Raw genomic sequence first — 24,421 nt, forward strand, 5'->3', positions numbered from 1 at the left:
CCCTCTTCCTAGTAACATCAAAAGATAAACTGCTAGTAATAGCATATTGAAATGTGATTGAGCTTCAGAATTTCCTTGGTCTTGCTTTGTCTAACATACATGAATAATTAGCAATGTACACATTTTTAAAAGTCGGAAAATCCATCAAAATCAGATACTGCTTAAGTTCTACCTCCTCYTTCCCCCTGTCCAAGTAAAGAACCAGAACATTCAATCAGCTGTTGCTCAAATGCACAATTAGAAGATGCCCAGATAATATAGTGAGTAGAATGTAACAGAGAACACTATATTGTTTTAGTGTAAAACTCATATACTCTACCCGATCAGAGTTCATTCTGAACTCTTCCTTTCAGAAATTGCATATTACACTTGGCTTGGTTTGTCTGCTTCAGCTTTTGGACTATACTTGTTTCTCAGATTCTAACTGTAGAAATGATAGATTTTATTTCAACATAAATACTTAGATTAATTGAAAGAGTAGATACTATGGTTGTAGTGTGTGTGTGTGTGTGTGTGTGTGTATAACAAGCTTTTCAGTCAAGTATTTAACATCAAGGTGGAGCTCTTCCAATGAGGAGTGTACTCATTTCAGCTCAGGAAAATTTCCAACCATTAAGATTTGTGTATACATTGAGGGGACCAGTTGATACCCTAGAGAGTACAGCTACTGTTCAGAGGAATCTTGACAAGCTGATGGAAAGAGATCCAGAAACAGGCTGAGCTAGACTAGCTCTGCACAGTCTAGCTCTAGCTAGACTGGCTAGAAAGAAGCTCTGCAGAAGGTCCTTACCAAGAGGTGGGATCCTGATGAACAAGCTGAACATGGCTGCAGCATGCCCTTGTGATGATCAAAGCCAACCGCCTACTGGTCTACAGCAGAAAATAAAAGCAGGTTGAGGGGAGGTGGTTTCTCCTCTCTTTGAGGTTAGTGAGCCTTCATCAGGAGTATTGTGTCCAGTTTGCACCTAATACAAGGGAGATACTGGCAAACTGGTGCAAGTCCAGAGGAGGACCGCTGAGATGATTGGAGGACTGGAGCATGCATCATACAAGAAAAGTCTAGGTTTGTTTAGCCTGGAAGGAATAAAATTAGAGGAGGTTCTAGCTGCTGTTTCCAAAGGCATAATGGGGGTTGAAGACTAGATGAAACTAGGATCTTCTTGGAAGTGTGCAGCAAAAGGATGAGAGACAACATCCACAAGCTGCAGCAAGGGAAATTCCAACTAGACAAAAGGAGATTTTACTCAGTGATGGCAGGTAGACCCTGGAGCAGGTTTCCCAAAGGGGCTGTAGAATCTTCATCTGTGGAGCTTTCCAAACTTAACAGGGCAAGTTTCTGAGCAACTCTAAATTTAGCCCTGCTTCGAACAGGGAGTTGAACTAGGTCATCTTACAGTGTCCTCCAACCTGAGTTATTCTGTGGTTCTTTGAGTTTTCCCTGAAAAATCCACCTTGCAGGATGTATCAGTCAGTCCATCAAGAAGATGGAGCCTTCTCTTAAAACTGCCTTTGGTATTGCATGCTTCCGACTCCTTATCTTGCCCTTCTACTGATAATTCAGATCTGTGGTTGAATCAAATTAGTACTTATTTAATGTATAGTTTTGTTACTCTTGGTATAAAATGACTGTCTTCAGTATGGTTTCATTATTATCACATCTACCATATCATTTACCATATCACCATCTGCCATTACCACATCTAAGCAAGAGAGGAGTGTTTCTCCACTTAGAGAAATTATAATTTCTTGTTAATGTGCTTCTTCTGGAAAGAGCTTAACAATATGACAGTTTTTCTGTGTGTGAGTAGAAAAAATGTAGAAGTGGGAGATTCTTATATGATGTTGCATAAGTTTGTTGATGTTGATTGCATTGGGATGGATATGGATGCAGGAGGCCTAGAAYGTTACCTGCAGTGAGCTATAGATTCATGCTGTGCAGCAGTGATTGCGTTGTCATACTGGTGATATAAGGATATAAAGGCAAGGAGAGATTTGAAGAGGGCTTGAAAGCTAGTTCCCACCACCACCACCGCTATCAATTGATCTAATGTTACCTTTCTCTACAGATACAATATTGTTTTTATTCTATATGGTAAGTACAAATGCACATACATCTGGATGTTCTGATATGCAAAAGGCATCAGTTACATGAAATGTTGAGATTAAAAAGGAAAAGTAGGATGTCAGTGATCATTTCTGTTGCTGAATGTGTTTGAATAAAACAGTAGCAGAAGTTCAGTTTTCTCTGCTATGTTCCACAGTGGATAAAACACAGGAAAGTTCCCTGTCTCCTGTGTCACTGTGAATTACAGTGCAGCTGAGAAGCCTGCCCTGCAGCTGAGCCTGTCCTTGCCTCTTCTGCCTCCAGCGTTCATTGTGCATTGTATTAAACTGTTAAAACATAGGCTTGTCTGCATTTACTTCTGGTAGGCTTACAGGAGTCTGCAAAAAAGTCAAATGTCTGTAATCGAATGCTCTCAAATGTTTAAGTAAACTAAACTTTTGCGAGTCTCAACTTAGGTGCAGATATGCCTCAATTTCAGATACTAAGACTGGAATAGGAGCATTTATCTCCTCCAGAGTAAATACTGAACTTCCCCATAATGATGCTGGAGGAAGATGGCCGTGTGTGAGAAGGCCAGCAGCTTATTCAGCACTGTCAGGTGTCAGAGACCTCTGTCTGCTTGTGGCCCAGTCAGCCCAGCAGTTTTTTGTCAGTAGGCGTGCAATGATGCAGAAGTGGCCCTTGTATGAACAAAAGTTAGTGGTAACAATTGCTGCCTTCCTTTTGCATAACTGTTTCATCATTAGATGGAAGCTAGTGGAAGATACCAAAGAGACAGCGCTCCAAATTCCATGTTCCTGCCAAAACAGGTAGGGAGAAGTGAAAAGTGGCTTACCCTACGGTTGCTATGGGCTAATTTGTATATATGCATATGGCCAAAGACGACAAGCTAGGAAGGTGGAGTTAAAATAACACTGAAAAATATGTTGCCTTATAAGAGGATGAGAATTCTTGTGAGCAGAAATGTAAGATAATTTAGTTAATTAAGACTTCACTGCCTTTAGAATGTTATTCTTTGTTCAGGTTTTTAGCATGAGAAGTGTTTCACTTCATTGTACACTATCTTCTGCTCTGAACAGAAATCATCACAGGGAAGTATTTTAACTGCTTGCAAACAGGAGAAGGTACTTATATTTTGAAAGAACATGTTAATGTTTGACTTCATAGAATATGAATGTGTGTGTGTGTGGGGGGGGGGGGTTGGCCTGGTAAATGGAAGGATTAACCTAAGAAATACTCAGATAGGTCTCTTATTTATAATTCAAGTATTCCTTTGACACAAGACAATTTAGACTGCTATAACAGTGATTATATAAAGATGTGAAGAATAAGGTAAGAGTATGCACATAAATATTCTGATATGTAGATGTTACATTCAGAGGTCTGTTTGGCAAATCTGTTTGAGTAGTCTGAGAGAACTCAAAAGAACATTGCTAGACAGGTGCCATTGAATCCATCTTGTAATTCAAGTTTTTATCTTGATTCACAACATATAACTATGCCTATAATATTATAGTGTTTTACATAAAGTCTTACAGTAGACACATGTTAGTATCATTAACTTATAAATTATATAAATCATACACTCACTGGGAATTTCAAACTGGAGTACCTGTACTCTCATGATAAGTTAGCAATACTTGTTTTATCACAGAGACAAGATGCTCATACCCTTTCTTCTGCAAGAAGATATTTGAACTTTCAGTTTGAAAGAATCTTTTTAAAAAAATCATTTTTCATGAAGCAAATTAATTGTCTAGGTGTCTTGCTCTGAAACAAATGCTTTACAGATAAAACATTTTTACCAGGATAGCTTTTTTTTTCCCCAGTCATGGTCTAGAGAAACTGTAATCCAGTAAGCATTATACACCCTATAGAGATCTCAAATTTGTGTATAATGCAAACACAATTTTAAAACGTACAAGTGTTTAGTTCATTAACTTTTACTCATCTTCAACACTACCTGGACTGAAATAAAATATTTTAGTAATATCTGGATGCGAGGATGCAGCATTGCTTCAAGTGACAAATGCTCTAAAATTAGTACAATGTTTTTTTTGTAATGTGAAATTCCAGTCCTCTTAAAGCTAGCTTCTTTTAATAAGGGAGCTTCTGTTTCTTTCAATGTTGAAGCATGTTTCCATGGAAGATGCTGCTTGTAGTTGCTTGTATCCTATATATAATAGTGCAACCACCTGATTCTTTTTCTATGTTGCACATTATTTCCCTCTGTATTTATAAGAAACATATTTACATAGATATTCAGATGATACTTTGCACATTATTGCATAGGAAGTATTTTCTGTTTGTCTGTCTATTCAAAATTTTGTGCATAATATATTCTATTGTTTGTCGCCATTGTTTTCTTTCCATCAACAATCAATATAAATATGAAACCATCTAATAAATTAGTTATATAAATACATTAAATATRAAGCCTCTTTGGTAAAAGAAGGGTTCTACCTTAGTTTGTAGATGATATTTATGAGAAAGCTTTGTCAGTAGTAACCACAAGATAATACTGTAGTACTATTTGCATTATATTATTTATAATAGGAAAGAAATGTGTTATCCTTTATTCTGTGTTCAAATAAACTTTTTGCATGCATTTAAGTTTATTACTAAGGAAATATGCACACAAGCTTATGTTCACAGATCAAAAATTTGGTCTGAGTCTATATCCTCATTCAGCTTCTGATCTGGCATGGTTTATGAGAACCCCCGAAATCCCAATTTAATTAGTTGGGAGGATCTTGTATGTAAGAACAAATAAAAATTGGAAGTAATTTGTAGCTATTTGTGGTGCTACTATTTTTTTATATTCATCTGCTTGCATTCAATATAGATTTTTCCCTTTAATATATATTGTTTTTTGTCTAGTAATTAACTGAAATGTCCTGCAAACCCCCATGGTACAGAGAAAAATCCATTTGGATGCTTGATTTATCAAGCAATAATTAGAAAATACATTTTTAGAGAAACACTCAATATCTTTTCTGTGTAGGAGGAAAAAATCTTGCATTCAAAATGAGCAAAAGCTAATAGCAAAGGAAAAATGGAGAAAGTTTTGCTGAGATAAGTTGCTCTTGTTGTAGTATGCTTATTCTAATAGAGTAATTATGATGTGATCATCCCTGCCTTGCCATAACATTTCTCCCTCAAAGTCCACCAGCCCATGTTTTCTGGCTCTCATGAGAATCCCAACAACCTTATCTGAAATACGAACATATCTCTCGAAGAGTTCCCCAAAAGTGACTTGGATCTTGCCATCATGCCGAGGCTTAGCCATTGTTTTGATGATAAAGCCCATGTCTCTGATCTCCCGGTGAATGTGGGCTTCGGCTCTCTTGGCCCTTTCTGCAGTTTTGGTTCCCTCCTTGGGATGGCCATAGCCTTCATCTCCTTTGTGCAGGCGTGTGGACATGGCCAGCTCGTGGTCAAATTCTTCGCTGAAGGGATTCAGCTTCTGCGTTATGATATGCTCATCTGCCCATTCTTGCCATTTGTCTTTCAGGCTATTAACAGGGCTGTATTTCCTGTGAGCTTTCTTTGTTATCTCTTCAGTAAATTTGCTCGTGCTGAAAGAAATAAAAATGGCATTTGAGCCTTGCATTTCATCATATTTCATTATGCAGTTCTGCTACTCATCTTTTTTCATTAACTTAGTCACAGTGGTTTTCCAGACCAGCTGCGAACCACTAGATGGCATGTTTTCATTAATTCTAAATTAGTCCTGGGGCATTTAATCCATGTTTTGGTTTGCGTTTAAAGGAAAATTTGGTGATCACAGCTTGATCTCATCTACACTGCTGCCTTTTAGCTTAGAGGTGAACCCATTTTTCCAAACTTTTGCCCAGACCAAGTTAATTCTGTAGGGGTGTGAAATAGTATGTGCTGATTGCTTGCAATTTTTGTACCTTTCCTTAATCACATAGTTTCCCTTTTCTGCCTGTGTAGCAGAATCTGAAATCTGTGACTTATGTTGTAGATGGCAGTAACTGCAAGTGTGCAGACAGGGTCCTTCAGCTATTTGTGACTGGAAAGTAAAGGGCAGTATCTGGAAAAACTTGTCCCCTCCAGTCAATGTTGATGAGAAAATGCAGTGGCTCTGCCTATGCTGAATTTCAACACTAGTTCAGAACCATACTTGAAATCCAAAACTGACTCCTGTTGCACGGGTCGGGAGAAGTTTAAGACTGCTGAAGTTTGTGTCAAGGTCAAGTGACGAGGAAAGGACTCCAAGTATCTTACTGATCTTTGTAGCAATATCACTGGATGATTTCAGGCAGACAAGACTCTTCGCTCTAGTGGCCAGTCTTGTATGTTGTGGGGAGCTATAGATAGTCTGAGCTGTTTTTTATTCTCTCCACATCCTGTCATTTGTGTCTGTACAGGACTTGGCTAGGGAGTGTACTGGGCTGTGGCTCTGCAAAAGTAATTTGGATTCTAATTCTTTTACGCCCCAGAAAGCTGCTCTGCAGCCTACCCAGTGATATCTGGTGAATATTAACAGTAACAGTCAGAGAACCAAAATACAGATAATGAAACGGCACAGAGAATTGCAAATCTGCAGACTGCTGTTTGACCCACCCTTTGTCTTCTAGTAAACTTTTGAAAGAATGCAGATGAGTGACATAGATATCTCTGCTTCAGGTCTGTGCGGTGGAAAGATACTAGTAGCTACTGAGAAGAGAGCAGGCACATGSGGCCAGGAATAGGGGAGGGACTCGGGGAGCAGGACCACTCCTCTCAGCTGTGGAGTTGCTATTAGCTTGCTTAGCTGTATTCAGAAATCTTACTCCAAAATCTCCAAAATATTCTTTAGCAACAATGTGGTGAAAAGCACCAGAAGAATCAGGCATGTGAGGGTGCCAAGTAAACGCCGCTTTCTTCTGTGGTGTGGCTCTGAGCATCCTGAGTGTGCCTGCACTTGGGCAGTTTGGCCCTGAAGGCTCCAGATCTCATGAAGGCTGTAGTGCCAACTCAGTCATAACTCCCACTGAGAGCTCACATAAATCAGTTCCTCAGCTCTACATGTGGGAAGGGATCAGTGAAGGAGGAAGAAAAAAAAAGTCAAAATTGGCTAGAAGAAGTTGTACCAACAGTCTCAAGGCAGATGATGGGCAGATACCACCAGCGAGGGCTTATCCCTCAGTCACAGCCAGCTTTCTCCCCTTCTCTCAGTGGAACTTGACCCTTGAAAAACTCCTGGAGCTCAAATCCCTCAGGCTCAGGGGAAATGAAGACACTGAGATGACTTAACTTTGGATTTTGTTACCTCTTCTTATTTAAACTATGCCTAGTAAGTATTATTCTCCCCTATCTATTCCTGCTTTAGTCTTTAATTTTCTTTCCTAGCTGAGCAATATTATCACCTTTCTATTCTAATAACCTTCTCAGTGGCTGAAAAAAAAAAACCCACCACCATCATATCTATTTTTTCCCTTTAAATTCACGTGCCCTATGTGGTTTTAGAAAAAAACTTATTCTCTCTTTTCTCTCTCTTCTCCTTTTATTTAATGCATCTCCTAGTTTAACAATTTCTGATTTTAAAAGTGGTACTTTCACCACTGTTGAACTTGCTGATAAGTTACACTGTAAATACACTGGTATATCCTATCTATCAAGTTTGCACAGTACCTAGCACAATGGATTGTGGATCCAAAGTGAAGCTTGTGACTATTAACCTACTGTAACAAGTGGTTTACCTGCAGCAGCCCGAAAGGCTTACCTGTTAACCAGAATGATAACCCTGAATGTGTTCTGAACCTCTAAGAGGACAGCGTCTGGGTTCTGCACTATCCTTTTTTGTGGGGGAAACCACACATGGACTTTTTTAATGTCACAAGCCTCGTATCACTGCTGTGCACCTTTGGCTCCTAAGCAGAAATGAAATAGTATTTCTTAGGCCTGTGGGAGTTTACATTAAGTCTACTAAGGAAGCAGGCTAATTTCAGCAAGCATTACAGCTGGAAGGGATGAAGGTGCTGATGCAAGGAGAAAAAAATTACTGGCACTACTGCTTCTTCCTGGGATATAGAGAGGGGAAAATGGAAGATTGGCTTAATTGTCTTCAAAGAAAAAACATGTATGTGGTTGTTAAAGCAAAGCTGAAAGGTTCATAAAAGTAGCAGGCTGAAAAAACATTTTCTGAGTCAATTTAAAAAGTGATTAAAAAAATCAAGTCCTGAAACAGTAGTATAGATGCATATTCATACTGCTATTTGTATTTTATTTCTGGCATATTTCAGTGAAAGAGATAGATGTAAGTAATATAAAAGGTGTCATTTCAGTCATTTGTCCCTCAGTAAATATGGCTAATCTATTTTTCCTGGGTAGCAGAACTAAAATAAGACATATGGGGAAAATATGTGAAGCTTAGCAGAAAGATAGCAATTTTGTTTCTACTATAGCATTTTTTAAGCATTTTGTTTTAATTGAGGTTATTTACAGATATCTGCTGCAAATATACTTTCTTTTCCCACTGTATTTGAGAAATCTGCATTTCTGAGGTCCTAATTTCTGTCAAAGGACAATGAGCAGTCTCTTCCAAAACTATGAAGAACAAACTTTCAAGCTCTAGGTTATTGGTGAGCTTTTTCATTTTGACTGTTAATGGATTATTCCTTATGGGAGATGATTGGTCAGTTTTGTAGCAAAGTGTCATTCTAATCTCTAATCTGAATAGTTGAAATAATTATGGGTGTTCAGATATCTGTTGTAAAACATATGCTTGAAATACATGACTACAGTACATCAGTAAATAGATGCTGCCTGTGGCAAATACTCATCAGTAGTGAGTATAACCTGAGCAATGGAAACGATATAGTCTGCGTGATTGTCTGCAGATAGATCAGTAAGTCTGTTTTGGCATTTTCATCTGCGCTGGTTCCAGTTTCTCATTTCTGAAATAGTGATTAGGATATGGTATGAAGACATTGGCCCTGATCCTCTGATTCCTGCTGTCTTGCTAGTCCCTTACACACAAGCTAATTGAGTCAGTGAAAAATTCTGCCTTCTCATCTCGAATTGCCTTGTGCTCAGTTTGCACTTGCATTGTGTGTGTGCAGGTGACAACACACTGGAAGGCAGCAGAGGTTCAGGCCCGCTGTGTGATGGCTCCTGGTGGGAAGTAGCATCCTGGGGCCAGGCTCTTCCCTCTCTGTGAGCTCTGACAGCTGAGCTCTGCCAGATCCTGCCTCAGGTTAAGTTACAGCCTCCAGCTGTCTGCTCTGCCCCCTCAGCAAAGCTCGCAGAGAGAACGTGTGCTGCGCCTTAGCCTTGGCAGAGCAAAGACTAGCCTCACACTCTGCCTTCATCACACTTCTAAAGTTAGATATGAGGTTTTGCTCAGAAACAGTTCAGACTTCACCACATGTTCGTTTCTGCAATCTCCGCTCGAGGGCATTACAAAGTTTGTAAAACAGAGGGCTGGAACAAACAACATACATCTACAATGACTGCCTCCAAGTTGCCCTTTTGCCACCTTGGATGTATGGATCCTTTTATCTTTCGCCAAAAGGAGAGAGTCATGAATTGGTTTGGTGACTACCCCTTGGCAAGTCTGGTGACAAGGCAACTGTTGGTAGCCATCGGCTGGAAAGGTTGTTCTGCCGGAGATCTCCAGGGGTAATAAACTGGAGAATGTCTCCCAGACCCTGCTGATCCCCTGTGGAACTTGCTGTTCCTCTGCTCTTCTGGGAGATTTCCCAAGGACTGCGTGTCTGTAGGTGAGCTTTGCTTGTTTACTACCTGGACTCCGAATTTAATTTGCAGCTACTGTTGAGCAGTAATCTTCAGGCAGGAACCTCTTGCTGAAAAAAATATTACTCAAAACTCTGATGCTGTGATTTTGATTGCTGTTTAATTCATATCTTTAAGTGGAACCTGTAATAATTGTGCAAGTAATAATAGACTCTGCTCATTCTGTTTTCTTCACACCAATTATAGGCATAAAAAATCTGCCACGTGTCAGGAACTTCCACTTTTTGCTGGGAAGTGATTTGTAACAACATACTCAATTAACATACTCTTTTTCTGTTGGTAGTATGCTCATAGAGAAACTTTGAATGTTAGGAATCTATTAATTATTCAAATGTTGTTTTGGACAAATGATTTATAGCAGCATGTTCTAGATCAGTCCTTCAGATGTAGTAGTCAGACTGGAAGCTTTATAATGTTTGTTTAGGGTCCTGACTTCTATGCTACTTTCCATTCTTTGACTTGATGAATTCCAAATCTATGAAAAGCTTCCAAAGAGAACCAATGAACCCAGCTTTTGTTAAGATGTATTTAAAAGAGTAATTGCTGCAATATCTATTTTGGACATTCTGGACAAGTTGCTCCAAATGGTATTCACAATTTATATTAAGCAAAATCATGAATAAGTAGTTGGAAATTTTTGCTCAAGTACTGTGCCTTAGACTTACACTGAAAAAAATGAATAACTCTGGGCTCCTGATAAAAAAGTTAGTAATCTTAAATGTGGACTAAAATATTAAGAAGTAAGTAGTGATTTAGATGAACCAATAAAACCAGCATCAAAATTAAACATAATTAACATTTCCCAAATATAACTTCCTGTGTGTGTTGTGTATGTAGTGTATAGAACCCAAGGCTGTAGTCAGATGATGTTGGCTCTGACAACTTAAGCATAGAGAGATATGTGATAGTTTTTTCCTTAAAGCGTAATAGTCTCTTTGGCCATTTCCTAGCAATTAGATTTTTTCCTGATCCCATTTCCCTCATGGAAACCTTACCTGTCTCAGGGTCTGCTGACTATTTGTGACACTGTAATGAAGGTGTTTTACTTACAGAGATGGCACAGGTCGTTTAATCCTCACAGCAGCCACTTTCTCTTGGTCACCATCTTCTAGCTCGAGTCTGTCCTCCGCTTCTCCATAGCCACTGTCCACTGTATCCATGCTGTCATCGTGGCACTTAAGTAGCAGCTCTTGCCTAGGGACCTTGTCCTCTTGTTCCATCACTTTCCAGCCCTTGGTCAGCTCTGACACCAGGTTTGAGCACTTTCTCCTCATAGTTGGAGATAATTTACCACTAAGAATTTTGTCAATAGTACTTGATTCTTCTTTCAGCTTTATCATCTCAGAGCTACTATTGTCATTTTCATATCTATCACTGAGGAGGCTAATATCACCTCCTCTTTCATAGGCTTTACTTACAATTGTTTTGGTCACCTCTTTGCTTTTTATGTTCAGCTTTTTGAGGGCTTCATCTGACTCCCTTGAATTTTTTTCAACATCTCTTATTGTCACTGACTCCTTTGAGGATTTTTCATCATCTTTCATTTGGTGCTTCTTAACAGATGGCATTGGCCATTTTTCAAATGGTCTTTCTTGTAGTGGCTGAGCTGATGAGTCTTCTCTACTGGGTACCCATCCAGAGGGCTCTTGCGCTTGCTTTATGTTGTGGTCACTAGCCCACTGCTGCCAGCCTCGTGCCAAGCTAATAACTAGGCTGGCTGTTCGGATCTTGCGGACAGCCCTTTTTGCAGGAGTAGTACTTGGCTTTTCTTCAGGAGCTGTGTTGCTGTCTGCTGCCATTGTGGCTTTTCCACTTCTTATGCTAAGCACCTGCTGAATGATCTTCCTGAGTGAATAATGTCCAGACAAGAGAGCTGCAGATATTTAAATAGAAGCAGGAGCCCATGGAAAATATGTCAAACACTTCTCACAAAGATATAGTATCCTCACTGTTACAGAGTTCTTTTTTTAAAACAGCAGGGTTACATTTCATCACAGCAGATGAATGATGCATGATGTAAACAGGGTGGCACATACCTGCAGTGGTAATAGTGGGAATTAACAGCTCCTTTAAATCCTCTTCCCTGGGAATACTTAGTTCTCAATTTGTTGGCGAGCATCTTCTTCTTCTAGAAGTGTAGAACTTGGGTTGAAGATTCTGAACAGTGTCAGAAACTGCTAAATGTTAAGTGCTGTCAGTTGCTGACAACTTCAGAGTAGGGACTGCTCATCATCATAAGTAAAAGGTAGCCCTGATCATGGAGTGTAAGTTCAGTAGTAGACAATGAAAAAGAAATTTTAGATGCATTTTTCTAAAAAGATTCCAGGTGATTTCTTTTTATTGTTTGTGGTAAATTATATCCAAGGAAATCTGGGGGGTGTGTGTAATTTTTAAAAGTACTTAAGTGTTCTGTTCTTTAAGTCATTATCTATTTATGTCTGTCTACTTAGAATGTACTTTGGGGGTCTAGGAACCATTTCATAATTGACATCGGTACTTAGAATAAAGGAATCACTCTGTTCTGGGAATTATTATGCGTGTGTGTGTGTATATATATATAAATATACATTTTATATTAATAAATCTGATTAGATTTCTCTAATTAGATATTTGGTTAGATTTAGTTAGATTAGGTTAATTTAGATATCTGATTAGATTTTTGGTTACAGTATAAGAAAAATCAAGCTTCTAAAGAAAATGTTGTGATTTCTTAGTTCTGGAGGACTTGCAAGTGGGTGTTCTTATTTGGATTTGTAAAGTTGTTTGGTGGACTGATATATCACTTTTTACATAATAATAAACAGAYGTTTTCAGAGATACAATTCTGTAGTATCTTATTTCTTAGTATAATGTTTCCTAAATAGGAAAGGAAAATAGCATTGCTTTTTCTATCAGTCATAACTTGCAGTTTACAGGATGACCTGCAGTACTTTCCATGTGACACTGAGGCAAACTGAACTTCAAGGAATTCTGTTGGCTTCACTGGAGTTGTACCAGAAATAAATATGCCCTCTTAGTAATCTGCCTTTTATTTATTTATTTTTGTTAATGGCTGAGGCGATTGAAGTAGGTTAGATCAGATCTAGCTGTTGCTTAATAATATAAGACTATATCATACCTTTGACTTTTGAGTAGAATTCCTCGTTAATCTGAGGGGTCGTTTCCTCTTCAAAACTAATGGCATAATGTAGGGTAGTGTTACTATTTGATATTTACTCATGTTTATTTTAGAAAGAAATGTGTGACCTCAGGATACTGTATTATCTCAACTATTGCCAGCTGCATCATAACTCTGAAATGGCATTGTGATGTGTACTGAGGCAATTTGATTAAGCAGCATGCATTACAGAGCGCATTTATTTTGGTAGTGCTTAAAGCCTATTAAGAGTGGGAGCTTCTTGTGTTAAGATATGTATGTGTAGGCATGCATACATACAGAGTGATCGGTATTACCTAATACATAAGGAAGACGCAAGTGAAAAGAAAATAACGCACACACACAGTAAGCAGTATGACACCAGCACGTTATGTCATGTCCCATGATTTCTTAAGTATAAGGGTGGCCAAGGCTTTAGGAATGAGTTGGAAGCTATATCTAAAAATAAATGGCCAGGGAGGAAGGTGTGCAATGAAGCTCAAGTGAAAAAACTCTAGAAGGATGATGATAGAGGTAAGATTGACAGGGACCTCCACAGTCATCTCCCTGCCATAAGGTAGGCTCAGCTCTATCTCTGTCTGTTTTTGTTCAGGTTGCCCAATACCTTGTTCTTAAAGACTGCCAGCAATAGATACTCTCCCACTCTGCCTAGGCAATCTATGCCAGTGGTTAGCCAATTTAAAAGTTAGAAATTTTTCTCATGTCTAGTCTTTACCTCTCTCACAGCGCTTTAAGCCTCTATCACTGCTGAGAGCAGACAAATCCTACCCTTTTGGAGGCAGCCTTTCTAAATGGAGAGTGCTGTATTCCTCCTCAGTCTTCTAAACATCCCTACTTCTTCCAATCTTTTCTTGTGTTTTCATGATCAGTGATCATCCTTTTTGCCTTTTCTTCTGGATTCCCTAAACGTGGTCTATATCTTCAAGTGTGATGTCCAAAACTCGAATGGTGTATTCCAGGTTAAGCTCACCCTTACAGAGGAAAGGCAACAGATGTGTCTTGCATGTTCTGCTCCTGTTTCATATTCCACTTCTAATTCCCAAAGCTTCCAAATGCTTTCCTGCTAAATGGCTATCTGTATTTAGAGTTGACTATTCTGTGTAAGCGGCCATCATTGTTATTAAATTGCATTCTAAGCTGTTCAGATCACTTTCTCAATTTTTTATGATCAATTTGATTTTTAATCCCTGTTCCAGTATTCTTGCAACTTGATTCAGATATGATAAATGCACTGTTTATTCCACCTTTGGAATCATGAATGAAAATACAGGTAAGCATAAGGTAGATCCCTCACCCTACTTAGTAAGCTCACCCAGTTTGACAGAGAGCTATTTTATTTCTGAGTGGTTTTCCAGTCAATTTTGCACTATTCCAATAAATTTTGTGTATCAGATAAAAACAAAACCTGACCAGTATCAAGATACATAATACCTGCTACTCCTGCCCATCTTTAAAGACTGTTACTTTGTAAAAGAAAATAAGATTGGTTTAATGTAATTTGTCAAATCGAGTTGTCTGTACCTTGCTCCTTGTTACAAAGGGTTCAGCTAGGTTTATTACTCTAATTACTGTTGAGGTTCTTGGACACTTTTACTCTGATACTCTGAGACTTTGCAAGYAGTTGTATTGAAATTCATAGTACTAAAAATTAAGCTTTTGAAGAAGTTCATTTCAAATAACTTTAAAAAAGATTGCTTCTTATTGATGGGTCTGACCTTAGTGTATGGGTCATCATCCCGAAAACTTAATGATTACCTAGTTTAGATGCATAACAACAAATATGTCACAAGTCACAAACTAATGAAACTGGTGAACACCAAGATTATGGTTATAATCTACTATTAAATCCATTTCGCACAATAGTATTTTAAAGAAAATGTTTCGTTTAAACTGCTCGCTGTTTTAAGCTGAAGTTATAATATCTTAGGCTTGTCCAAAGTGTTTAGTAAAACTAATGTAATTATTCTAAGGATGACTAAATTTATGGTGATTAATTTTAGGATGACTAAACTTATGCTTAATTTTAGGGTGTACATCGGTGTGGCCTTGAAATTATTGAATGGTGACTGACTTTATATGGTGAGGTTGCCAGTGAGAAGTTAATCATGAGAAAAGTAAAAATAATGACTCAGTCACCCAGTCAGATTCATACTTTGCAGATTATGTGGGTCCCTTACTTCACTTAATTTTTACTGCAGTAATAGTAAAAATTTATTACTTTAATTGTATTTAATTTGTCGTCTTAATGGAATAACAAGCCCAGTTTGAAATGGCCTATGCTATACCTAAACCTCTTTGCTTAACTTTCCTGCTAGCTCTTCTAGAAGCCCACAGGTACTGGTGGGGTATCAGAAGCCATTGGGATACTGATGTGATTTAGGCTGACTGAGCCTGGACCACATTTTCTACATGTCTTTTATACTTCAAAAGGAATGCTCCAATGCATAGTCACCCTCACAGTCTTGCTATGCTGTGGACTTTCAGAAGTTCAGAAACTCTGCTGGAAGTTAGAGTTGAGAAGTAGTTTGCAGAACATATCCAGGGAGGAGTAGCAACTGGAGAAGGCAAGTAGATGAGTGGGATTGACACACTTATACTTGAAAGTTGTAAACTCCCTTCTTGACCCTAGCTGCATGCTCTTCTTGGATTTAAACTCTGACATCTTGAGACAAATCTGCCCACGTTCCTAGAACCTTGTTACTGTTTTGCCACATTTGGATTGCCACATTTCACTTAATATCTCTGACTTCCTGAACCCAAAGTTATGAGGGACTAACTGAGACTTTGCTAATGTTAGCTTTTCTTTATTTTTTTTTTTTTCCCCCGGATGGATTATTCTCTGTATAGTTATATGCAGTTTCAAAAATCCTGTTATTTCCCATCCCATCCCATGGAATATTAAGTCTCTTTCATTTCTTTTTTTAAAGGATGCTTAATTTTAAAAGTAGGACTGTATCCTTCATTCATTGCTTTACCTTATCCAACATATTTGTCCATAAGTTATTCAATGTTCTTGATGTCTTTAAAACAAGGAATTTCATTTTCAACCAATTGTAAGTATATGAAAAATGCTGTCTTCTTCCTCAGAGTTAGTGGTGAATAATGAGAACAATCTGTGTTTCACAGCTAAGTGTTACCAGCTGCCATTATTGATATGTCTCAAGACTGAATTTTCATCATTAAACTGTTAAAGTACATCAAGTCAGAACATCATATATAGTATTGCCGGTGATCACAGAAAACCTGTGCAACTGGTTAGAGTTGTGGATTTCCTTTAAATTTAGAGTTTGCATCAAACTTCACTTGTAACAGCAGTAATAGGCAACTGTGTTTTAATTCTCTRTACAGTTTTGTGTATAATTCAGGTGTCTGAGTTCTAAGAAATGTACCACTGCTGCGCCTTTGGACTCAACTCTTTCTAACCCAAACAGTTTACACATTAGTTGGTACAATTTCTTGCGTTTATATCCTAAAAACAGCCAATTATAATTAAAAGGGAATCTTGAATTTGCATTTGATTGTGTCATTTCAGGATTCAGCTATCTGAGGGACCAGAGCTTATCCATGACCTATTAAGACAGCTCTGCTGCTTAAAGGAAATGTGCCTAACAAAACTCCAAGAAACTCGAGCCAGAACCAGGACTAAAAGATCTTTAGCTGTGGAAGGGTACTTTGGGTGAGAGGAGAGGACCATCCATTAGGTGCACCTGTAGCTAATGAATTTTAGATTATAGCCCAAAAACTCATCTCTCTCTAGGTGAGACATACTTAACTGCAAGCTGGCCAAACAATAGAAAATAGCACTCTAGAAAGTGAACTAGACAAAGATGAGATTCCAGCATGATTTCTCACTGTAGTCTGGTAGAGAGACCTGGCTGGTAGGGTTGAGAGACCCAACTCTGGATACAGAGATGTGTCCATATGTCTTAAGTTCCTATTATAAACCCCACTGCTGAAGTAGCAGAGCTCTTTGCTCTCTTGAATATATTCTTCCTCTAAAGTTGCCTCCACTTAATAGAAAAAGGAAACTAAGTTTAGGATATGGAGCCTTGAAGCACTTTGACACCCACTTCCTATTTTTGCCTACAAGTCCCCCTGTTTCATTCCACATATTACATTCCATTAGATACCCAAATACCTGCAAGGAATCTATGCAGTTTAATCAAATTTATACAGGAAAAGAAACGTGACTTTAGTTCATACACTGTTAGCCCCATTGTGCCTTAAAGCATAAATACATCTTTTATCTGAATATCTGTATGAAGTGAACAGAAACAAGGAGCAAAGAGTAATGAAGCAAACTCATTTAACAATGTGTATAAAAATGTTTGCAGGCAATAATTTGCATTAGGTATTCAGTTCTGTCTGTAGTATAAAGGAATTTCTGAAGATCATGTAAACAAGATAGCCTTTGAAAGATAACTGCAAATATGTTGCCATTGAAGATTATGATATCACTTCATCAGTGAATGATTATTGTTTTTCTGACAAAATGATTTAATATTATTTTATGAGAATTTAATTTCATGGTTCCAACTTGCTGATGTATCTTAGCTTATAGTCTACCAAAAAAGTTTATGGCTTTGAAACTATGAAATTATTGGCTGCTACTGAACCTTGTCCCTGAGCACAACATTAAATACAAGGAATTTAAAATCTTTACATAACTTTGCAGTATGAGAGGGGCAGGAGCCACACCAGAACAGGAGAATCTGAAATCAGACATGTAGATGTAATATGATAGATGATAAATGTGTATCAAGCATACAAGAAAGAAACAAGTTAAAAAGGAAAGACAAAGACAAAAGATGTTGGAAAACCAGAAATAAGTAGTGTAACCAAAATCATCATCATCATCATAGTATTAATATGACAGTGTTCCCATGTATTATGGCTTTCAGTTCTTTTGTTTGTTTGTTTTGTTAAAGTTAACTGCATGTTATCTGTTTGTTTCTCAGATTTCAAGAAGATAAATGTGGGAGTAAAAAAAAAATGCTTATTTCTCAAAAATTTTTCCTTTTAGAGATAATGTTTTCTGGTTAACTACATTACAGTAGTATGCTTTATGGAGCAGAACTGAATGAATATTTTTATAATAGTGTTTGCTTTATCATCAGTTTAAACTGCATTTACTTCCTGTTATTACTGGATGTGCATCACTTCAATGTCCTTTATTATCTTTATAGACTATCATCAGTTGTGTGTTAAATCTGACTTAATGCAGAGTAAAAACCGCAAACACAAAGGTGCCTTTTTCTTGTAGCAGCCATTGATGCATATAAATGACCTATTACACGTATTTTCTGGACTCTTTGAAAATTTATATTTGATTTAAAACAGAATTGGTAATTATATTCCAAGTCTTACAACTTTTCCTAAAACAAAACAAAAAACAGAAAAAAGAGAGCGAAAATGTTGAAAGTTTTTGAAAGCATGTTCCAAGCTCTTCAAACACAGAAAAACCTACATATAGCAGGGGGGGAAAAATACAAAAAAACAGAGTTCACATATAAAATAAATCCAGTATTTCACATTTTTCTTTTTAAATCTTTTGATTCAGGACCAGGCTAATAACTGAGGAAACTGGCCTGTCTCAGTAATTTTTCAGTATTCTATTGTTGGTTTTTTTATTCGTCGAAGGAAATACCCTTAATTAATGCAATTTCTTATTTACTCCTTACTCCATTAATTAGCTAAGGCAATTGGCATATTTTGAATGCCTCAGCCAAAATCACACTCTGCTCTATTGTATTCCATATCCTTAAAGATTCTGAGACAAAGGATCTATCCACTATGAAGAGGGAATTCTGTTAATGTTTTTGTCAATGTATTATTGGACCCAAATTCATCTACAGAGCAATGTGACTGTTTTCAACGAAGCTATAAGGTAGGAATTGAATTTGGTGTCTTCTGCCAGGAAAAAATCCCTTAAATATTCTCTGCATAAAGCTGAAACTCATTCAGCCAAGGAGAGAAAAGTTAGCATTTACCCTTTCACCCAACTCTGTGACAAATGTGACGTTATGGATCGAATCTGGAAGGCATTCATGATGGAAGGCAAAAATCCTCTTGACTAGTTCTTCAGCATTTCCTCTTGGTACAGAGGATCTCATTTAAAAAGTGACACCGGCATACTTAAGCTTTAAACTGCAACTGTGATTCTTGACCTTTGGTAATACAAACGAAGTCTCTTGAGGGCTGTCAGCTCTACCAGCTCCCCCTGCTATCACATTCCCCTGCGACAGGCGGGACATGCTGTTATTTATTATTTCTTACTYAACCACCAACTGCTTTAACAGCATGCAGCTGTGTTATTAGTAAAGGTAGACTCCTATCTTTGCATTTCTTTAACTGAATGAGAAGTCCTGTGGCCAATCCATGCCAGGAATGCTGCTCTACAAAGTTTCTTGTGTGAGCCCAGCTGACACTGGATGTCAAGAAGTGAATGATGAGAATTCCCAGCAGATCAGGTGGTATTTACATGGGCATTGGGGTATTTCTGTGGCTTGCATTTGGCCTTCAATTCTCAATAATGTTAGAACTGAGATTCCCAGGGCTCTTTTGGAGTTAATTTTGATCAAAAATTTCAAGAATAAGTTAGATTAAGTTATACTGCTACCTCCTTTTTAAGCTGCTCTAAGGAGTCTGTCTCATTTGTGACATTATGTAAGGACAATTAATAGACCATGACTTAGCTGTAAAATTCTTTGCAAGAAAGAGGAGAATGGTGGTGGGGGTGGGTGGTTCATGAGGTCTGTTCCCCATGGGCAGTATTTAAAACTGCTCATCATTTGATTTAGTAAGAGAGCAAACTATGCTTTCCTTTTGGATACGAGGACAGCTAATTGCTAATAACAGCATGCAAACCGACATGAATGTACTGGGARAGGCATAATCAGCTCTATTTTCTCTACAGTTTGGTGTGTTAATTTTCCACGCGACTTCCTCATGCTCTGTTTAAGCACACACACAGTGATTTAGTTACTTAAAATATAAATCAAGGTATTAATAGAGATTAGGGAAAATCAACCCTACTGCCACCTTTTCTTGACCACCATTTTTGGCACTTCCATCACAGGTGGCATTAGCCAGTTTATCACAGAAATTTTGAGGAGGTGGTAAATTTTTAAGAATGACCTCTAATTTTGAAAGTGCCTGGGTATTTGACTTGAGGTGCTTTGCTTCTCAGACATGTAAACTGTTTCTATCTCCCACTGAGCTGTTACAGGCCTGGGTCTTTCTTACTCATTCCCTACATCACTTGTTAATGCTGACTCAGTTCGGTGCTGTATACCTCAGGAGATGATTAGAAGATCAATGTGGAGCAATATTTGGCTGAGCAATTAAAAGTTTAGTATTCTTTAACAGCCCCAGAATAATGCCTCAGCTTTTCTAGCTTTTTTCAGTATTAAAAAACAAAAAACAAGGAATTTGGCATAATGGAAAAAAATAGAGAAAGCAGAAGCATGTGATTATACTTGAAGAGTGTTATGCTACTCACATCAGTTGACTGGATATGGTCATTGTGGGGCTACTATGTTCTCTTTTCTCTCTGCAGAGATTAAGGTTTGTGGCAGAGAGCAATGGATCTGTCCCTTAGTGCTTGACAGGTTTTCCAATATAATAACAATAATAGAAACTTAAATGTAAGTAGGTAATCTATTTTTGCTCTTTTCTTAGCCAGAGGATTGCCAATAAATATTTTTGCTGAAATTGCTGCACTATATCAATATTGGCCTTTATTTCTCTCTTGGTATTTCTCTTCACATAGTGATTTATAAAGATCCAGCTTTACTCAGGAAAGGAAGAGAAACTGACTGGGAGAATTTGAATGGTAGGAGAGAGGTAATAAAGATAAAAAGACTTCTCATACATTATGAAAAACCACTGGGAATCACATAAGAAGCATTTCAATGATTGGAATTCATAGTCAAAGACTGGCACCAGGAAATGGATTGACTTGGGATATCCACTCTCAAGCTCCCTTTTAAGGCCTGTCCTATTTTGTGAGTCGAATAATAAAAAATTGAGCCATAGGGCTACAATATTCCAGCTTCAGAAAAATCCCCAGGAAGTATATCCACTGTGGGTATGTTAAATGTACAATAAAAATAGTTGGATGTAGGGAAAATTCTCATTGTCATTGCTCTGGAGGCTCTGGTTATGAGCCTTCAAAAGGCATTTTCTCATGAATTTAAGCTGAAACCATTCATACTATTCACAATGAAGAGACGTAGGAGAGGTCTTGTGATGTGATGATCGCTCAGTGCAGCTCCTATCCCCTCCACCTCTATTATTAGTTCCACCCCACTTTGCTTTCTCGTGAAGTGTGTAGTCTTTTGGTGTACTGTGCAGCTCCTCCCATTATGCCTTGCCTTTGAGAGGGAGGAAAGTACTGTCCATGCTCTGTCTGCAGTTGGCATCCAGACCCACCCGGAGATCCACAAGGCTGAGCACGGCTCTGTGCCACTTTCTTGTGCTCAGCACCCAGACCAGCTTTTGCCAAGCCAGGCTCCCAAGGTCTTTCAACTGTGTCACGGAAAGAGTTAGGTAACCAACTGGCGCAGGGATTCACATCAACTGGTAAACTGAGGAGGTAGAAGGAGGTAGAAGGTAGGAAGACTTTGGTTATTAATGAGAAATCTTGATTCTGAGCTTGTTACTATGAATAATTTTTAATAGTAAGGGAGGTAGGTTAACAATACAAAGAAACTTCTAAGGGAAGATTAGATTTCTATGTCTGAATCTATTAAAATTGCAAATACTGGCTCTCTTATGCAGAGTTCTGTCCCAGGGGTGCTGTATTTTAGTACAATCTTTCAAAAACATTATAGTTTCTCTTACATTTTTCCCTTGTAAAAGAAAAACAGTTCTCAGTCTCTTATGTGTTCTCTTATGTCCTAATGCTCCTATGAACTTTAAACTTCTTGTGGTGTTCGTCTTTGTGCCCTGTTCTGTTAAGTCCTTTCCACAGAGACTGTCTGATAAAATGGTTTTTTCTCAGGCCCTCTTCTGCTCCTAGTGGCTCTGAAGCCGTCTCTTCTTGGAAGAAGCTAAATTTGTCTCCTTCTAGGAAGTCTGCCTTGATTGGTGATCACTTTACAGGAAGAAGAAGCAATTCCAAGAGATCATTGTTTGCGCATTCCTGTTTTGCCCCTGCCCCTGTGACTCCGTTTCTTGTGTGATTATACACACACACACACCCCGCAGTGCTTAAAATACAAGTGTGCATGTATTTACAACAAATGGCGTGGGCTGTATTCAGTAAGAAACACTGTTCCAGCAGGTCACTAACAAGGGTGCTCCTCTCCAATTTAGTAGTGCCAAATTAGGTTTCCAGTTAGCTTCTTCAGCATTTTAAAGCACCTGTCAAGCTAGGAAGTGTTTCAAGCTTAGGTCTAGCTTCCCAGGTAAAAGAGCTCAGCTCTTGCTCAGCCACCAAAAAAGTTGGAGGGGAGAGAAAGACTCTCCCATCTCTTACCTCCTGGCAAAGCTGTAATCCTAAAAACCTGATATTCAAGATGCCAGGGAGAGAACAAATAAGAACCCCATAAACTTGTATTGCAGCAGAACACTTACTTTGGGAGAGGAAGTTCTTGAGTTTTGCCACATGTCCAGTATCACTTATGCATTTTATCCAATCACTCTTCAATGCAGGGTCCCCAACTTAGAATTTTGTTTACTGTGCTTTCCATTAACTTGAACGGGCATAACCAAAAGCAACCTGAGTCACAGTAACAAAATCAGTGCCAGACTGGACTAGCAGCCTGCAGAAGGCATTTGATGTGACCTGTTTGCTGTAAGGGATACACTGACTCTATCTTCTAGATCTCCAAGGATATGTATTGGGCATAATTGCAGTTCTTACCTATGATACCACAAAGAAGAGTGAGAACTGTTTCCCTCAATTTGTGATGGAAAGAGCTAATCAATCAGAGCTATTCAAGGGAATGCCACAACATCTTAGCTTGCACTACTAAGCTAGAGTAGTGCAGTTGGTATACTTAAAGTATCATCTAAGAACTCTATTTCATCATTTACTATGGAAAAATTAAACTTGTGTTAAGGAATATAAATGCCAGGGTCACTCTTCTTTCCACTATTTCTCACTAATACTCTATTTTCCTTGCATAAATTCAACAGTTATTTTAAAAGTAATTCTTGGTGATTCTGGAAGTTTAGTGATTTCTTTAGTATGCTCGGATATGTGTGTCATAAGCAAAGTTGGTAACTACCAAAGGTTTCCAAGAACGATTTTATCTAATTTTTAATAATTATTCTGAGCCATTGCACCTCCTGTGTTTGAGCTGTTGCCTCTAGTTTGAGATTGTTTCTTCATATTTATTAAAAACAGACCAGAGACCAAAGTCCAGTTGTGAAACAATATTTTTAGGAAAAGTCATATTAGGTACAGATCAAAATGCTGTAGTTCTCTTATTTAAGACTTTTTAGTTTTCAGATTTTTTCTATACAAATGATTTTAGATGTCTTATTTTATATGTTTTTAATGTTTTAATACAAAAAACAATTGGAATACAGAGAGGTGTATATGAAAGGATCAGTTTCTAATACCTTTATTGCTGCTGATAGGGCTTGTTATACAGGAACTCCCATTGATACCGGTGAGAATACTGGCAAGATGGGCAACTACTATCAGATGTGATGAATGGTGGTATCCCACCAGAAGAAGAGAAATCTTATTTTAATTGAGCAACACAGTGATAATGGTTTAAACAAGCCTCTGTTATCAAGACTAGAGGATATGGACAAATGCGCACAAACAAATGAAGTACACAGATTGGAATTTACCATTGTGAAAGATTAAGTGGCATAACAGGTTGGAGGTGCAGAACTAAATGATGGTACTGACGAATACACATATCATTGCATGCTAACAGAAGGGAGAACAGGCATTGCCAAAGCACTCAAATTTGATTATATGATCGCTATTTTCTTGAGTACTGGGTGGATTTTCCCTTTTGAGAACATGGTGCATCTTGCTGGTTCATTGTTAGGGAAGTGTCCTTCCAGTTCACTAGTAATCTGCTAACTTAAAAATGTTAAAGAATAACAGTGGGCAACATTTCAGAAATACCTTGGTGTCACTGAAAATCAGAGGAGCATCAATGTATTAAGAGTTATTTTTGGAGCTGTCTTTAGAAGCTACGTAAGTTAGCTTCTACCCACACTATTCTTACAGAAAATTGTGTATGTTTACTGCCATGAGTAATCTAAACACTATCCTGAGTGTTTGCCATAGTGCAGTTATAGTCTAGAATAGGGCATACTTGCCTAATTCTAGGAAGACTAGTCTTTCATCAAAATGAAGCACTTCATCTAAGGTTACTCAGGTACTTCTGTAATGAAAATTCAGTGCTATCATCTAGACAGAATTTGAAAGAAGCGTGTGAAGCTTTGAAGCACTAGCCAGCATA

The 24,421-nt window shown here is 38.0% G+C and overlaps 1 protein-coding gene across 1 annotated transcript; it reads right to left on the reverse strand.

Moving 5' to 3' along the window:
* Positions 1-5,062: 5,062 nt before the first annotated feature.
* ABRA (actin binding Rho activating protein) lies at positions 5,063-12,598 on the reverse strand. The gene is made up of 2 exons (XM_026080010.1): positions 10,880-12,598; positions 5,063-5,643 (listed from the first exon to the last, which is right to left on the reverse strand). Exons 1-2 carry the CDS (start codon positions 11,626-11,628, stop codon positions 5,166-5,168), a joined length of 1,227 nt encoding a protein of 408 aa, XP_025935795.1. The 5' UTR covers positions 11,629-12,598; the 3' UTR covers positions 5,063-5,165.
* Between the last annotated feature and the right edge of the window lie 11,823 nt (positions 12,599-24,421).

Source organism: Apteryx rowi, unplaced genomic scaffold (genome assembly GCF_003343035.1).
Source record: "Apteryx rowi isolate R43461 unplaced genomic scaffold, aptRow1 scaffold_508, whole genome shotgun sequence".
NCBI lineage: Eukaryota > Metazoa > Chordata > Aves > Apterygiformes > Apterygidae > Apteryx > Apteryx rowi.

Coding starts and splice junctions, on each gene's coding strand:
- ABRA (XM_026080010.1), bottom strand. CDS start 11,628: ATGGCAGCAGACAGCAACACAGCTCCTGAAGAAAAGCCAAGTACTACT. Junction 5,644..10,879: donor AAACGACCTGTGCCATCTCT/GTAAGTAAAACA, acceptor TATTTCTTTCAG/CACGAGCAAATTTACTGAAG.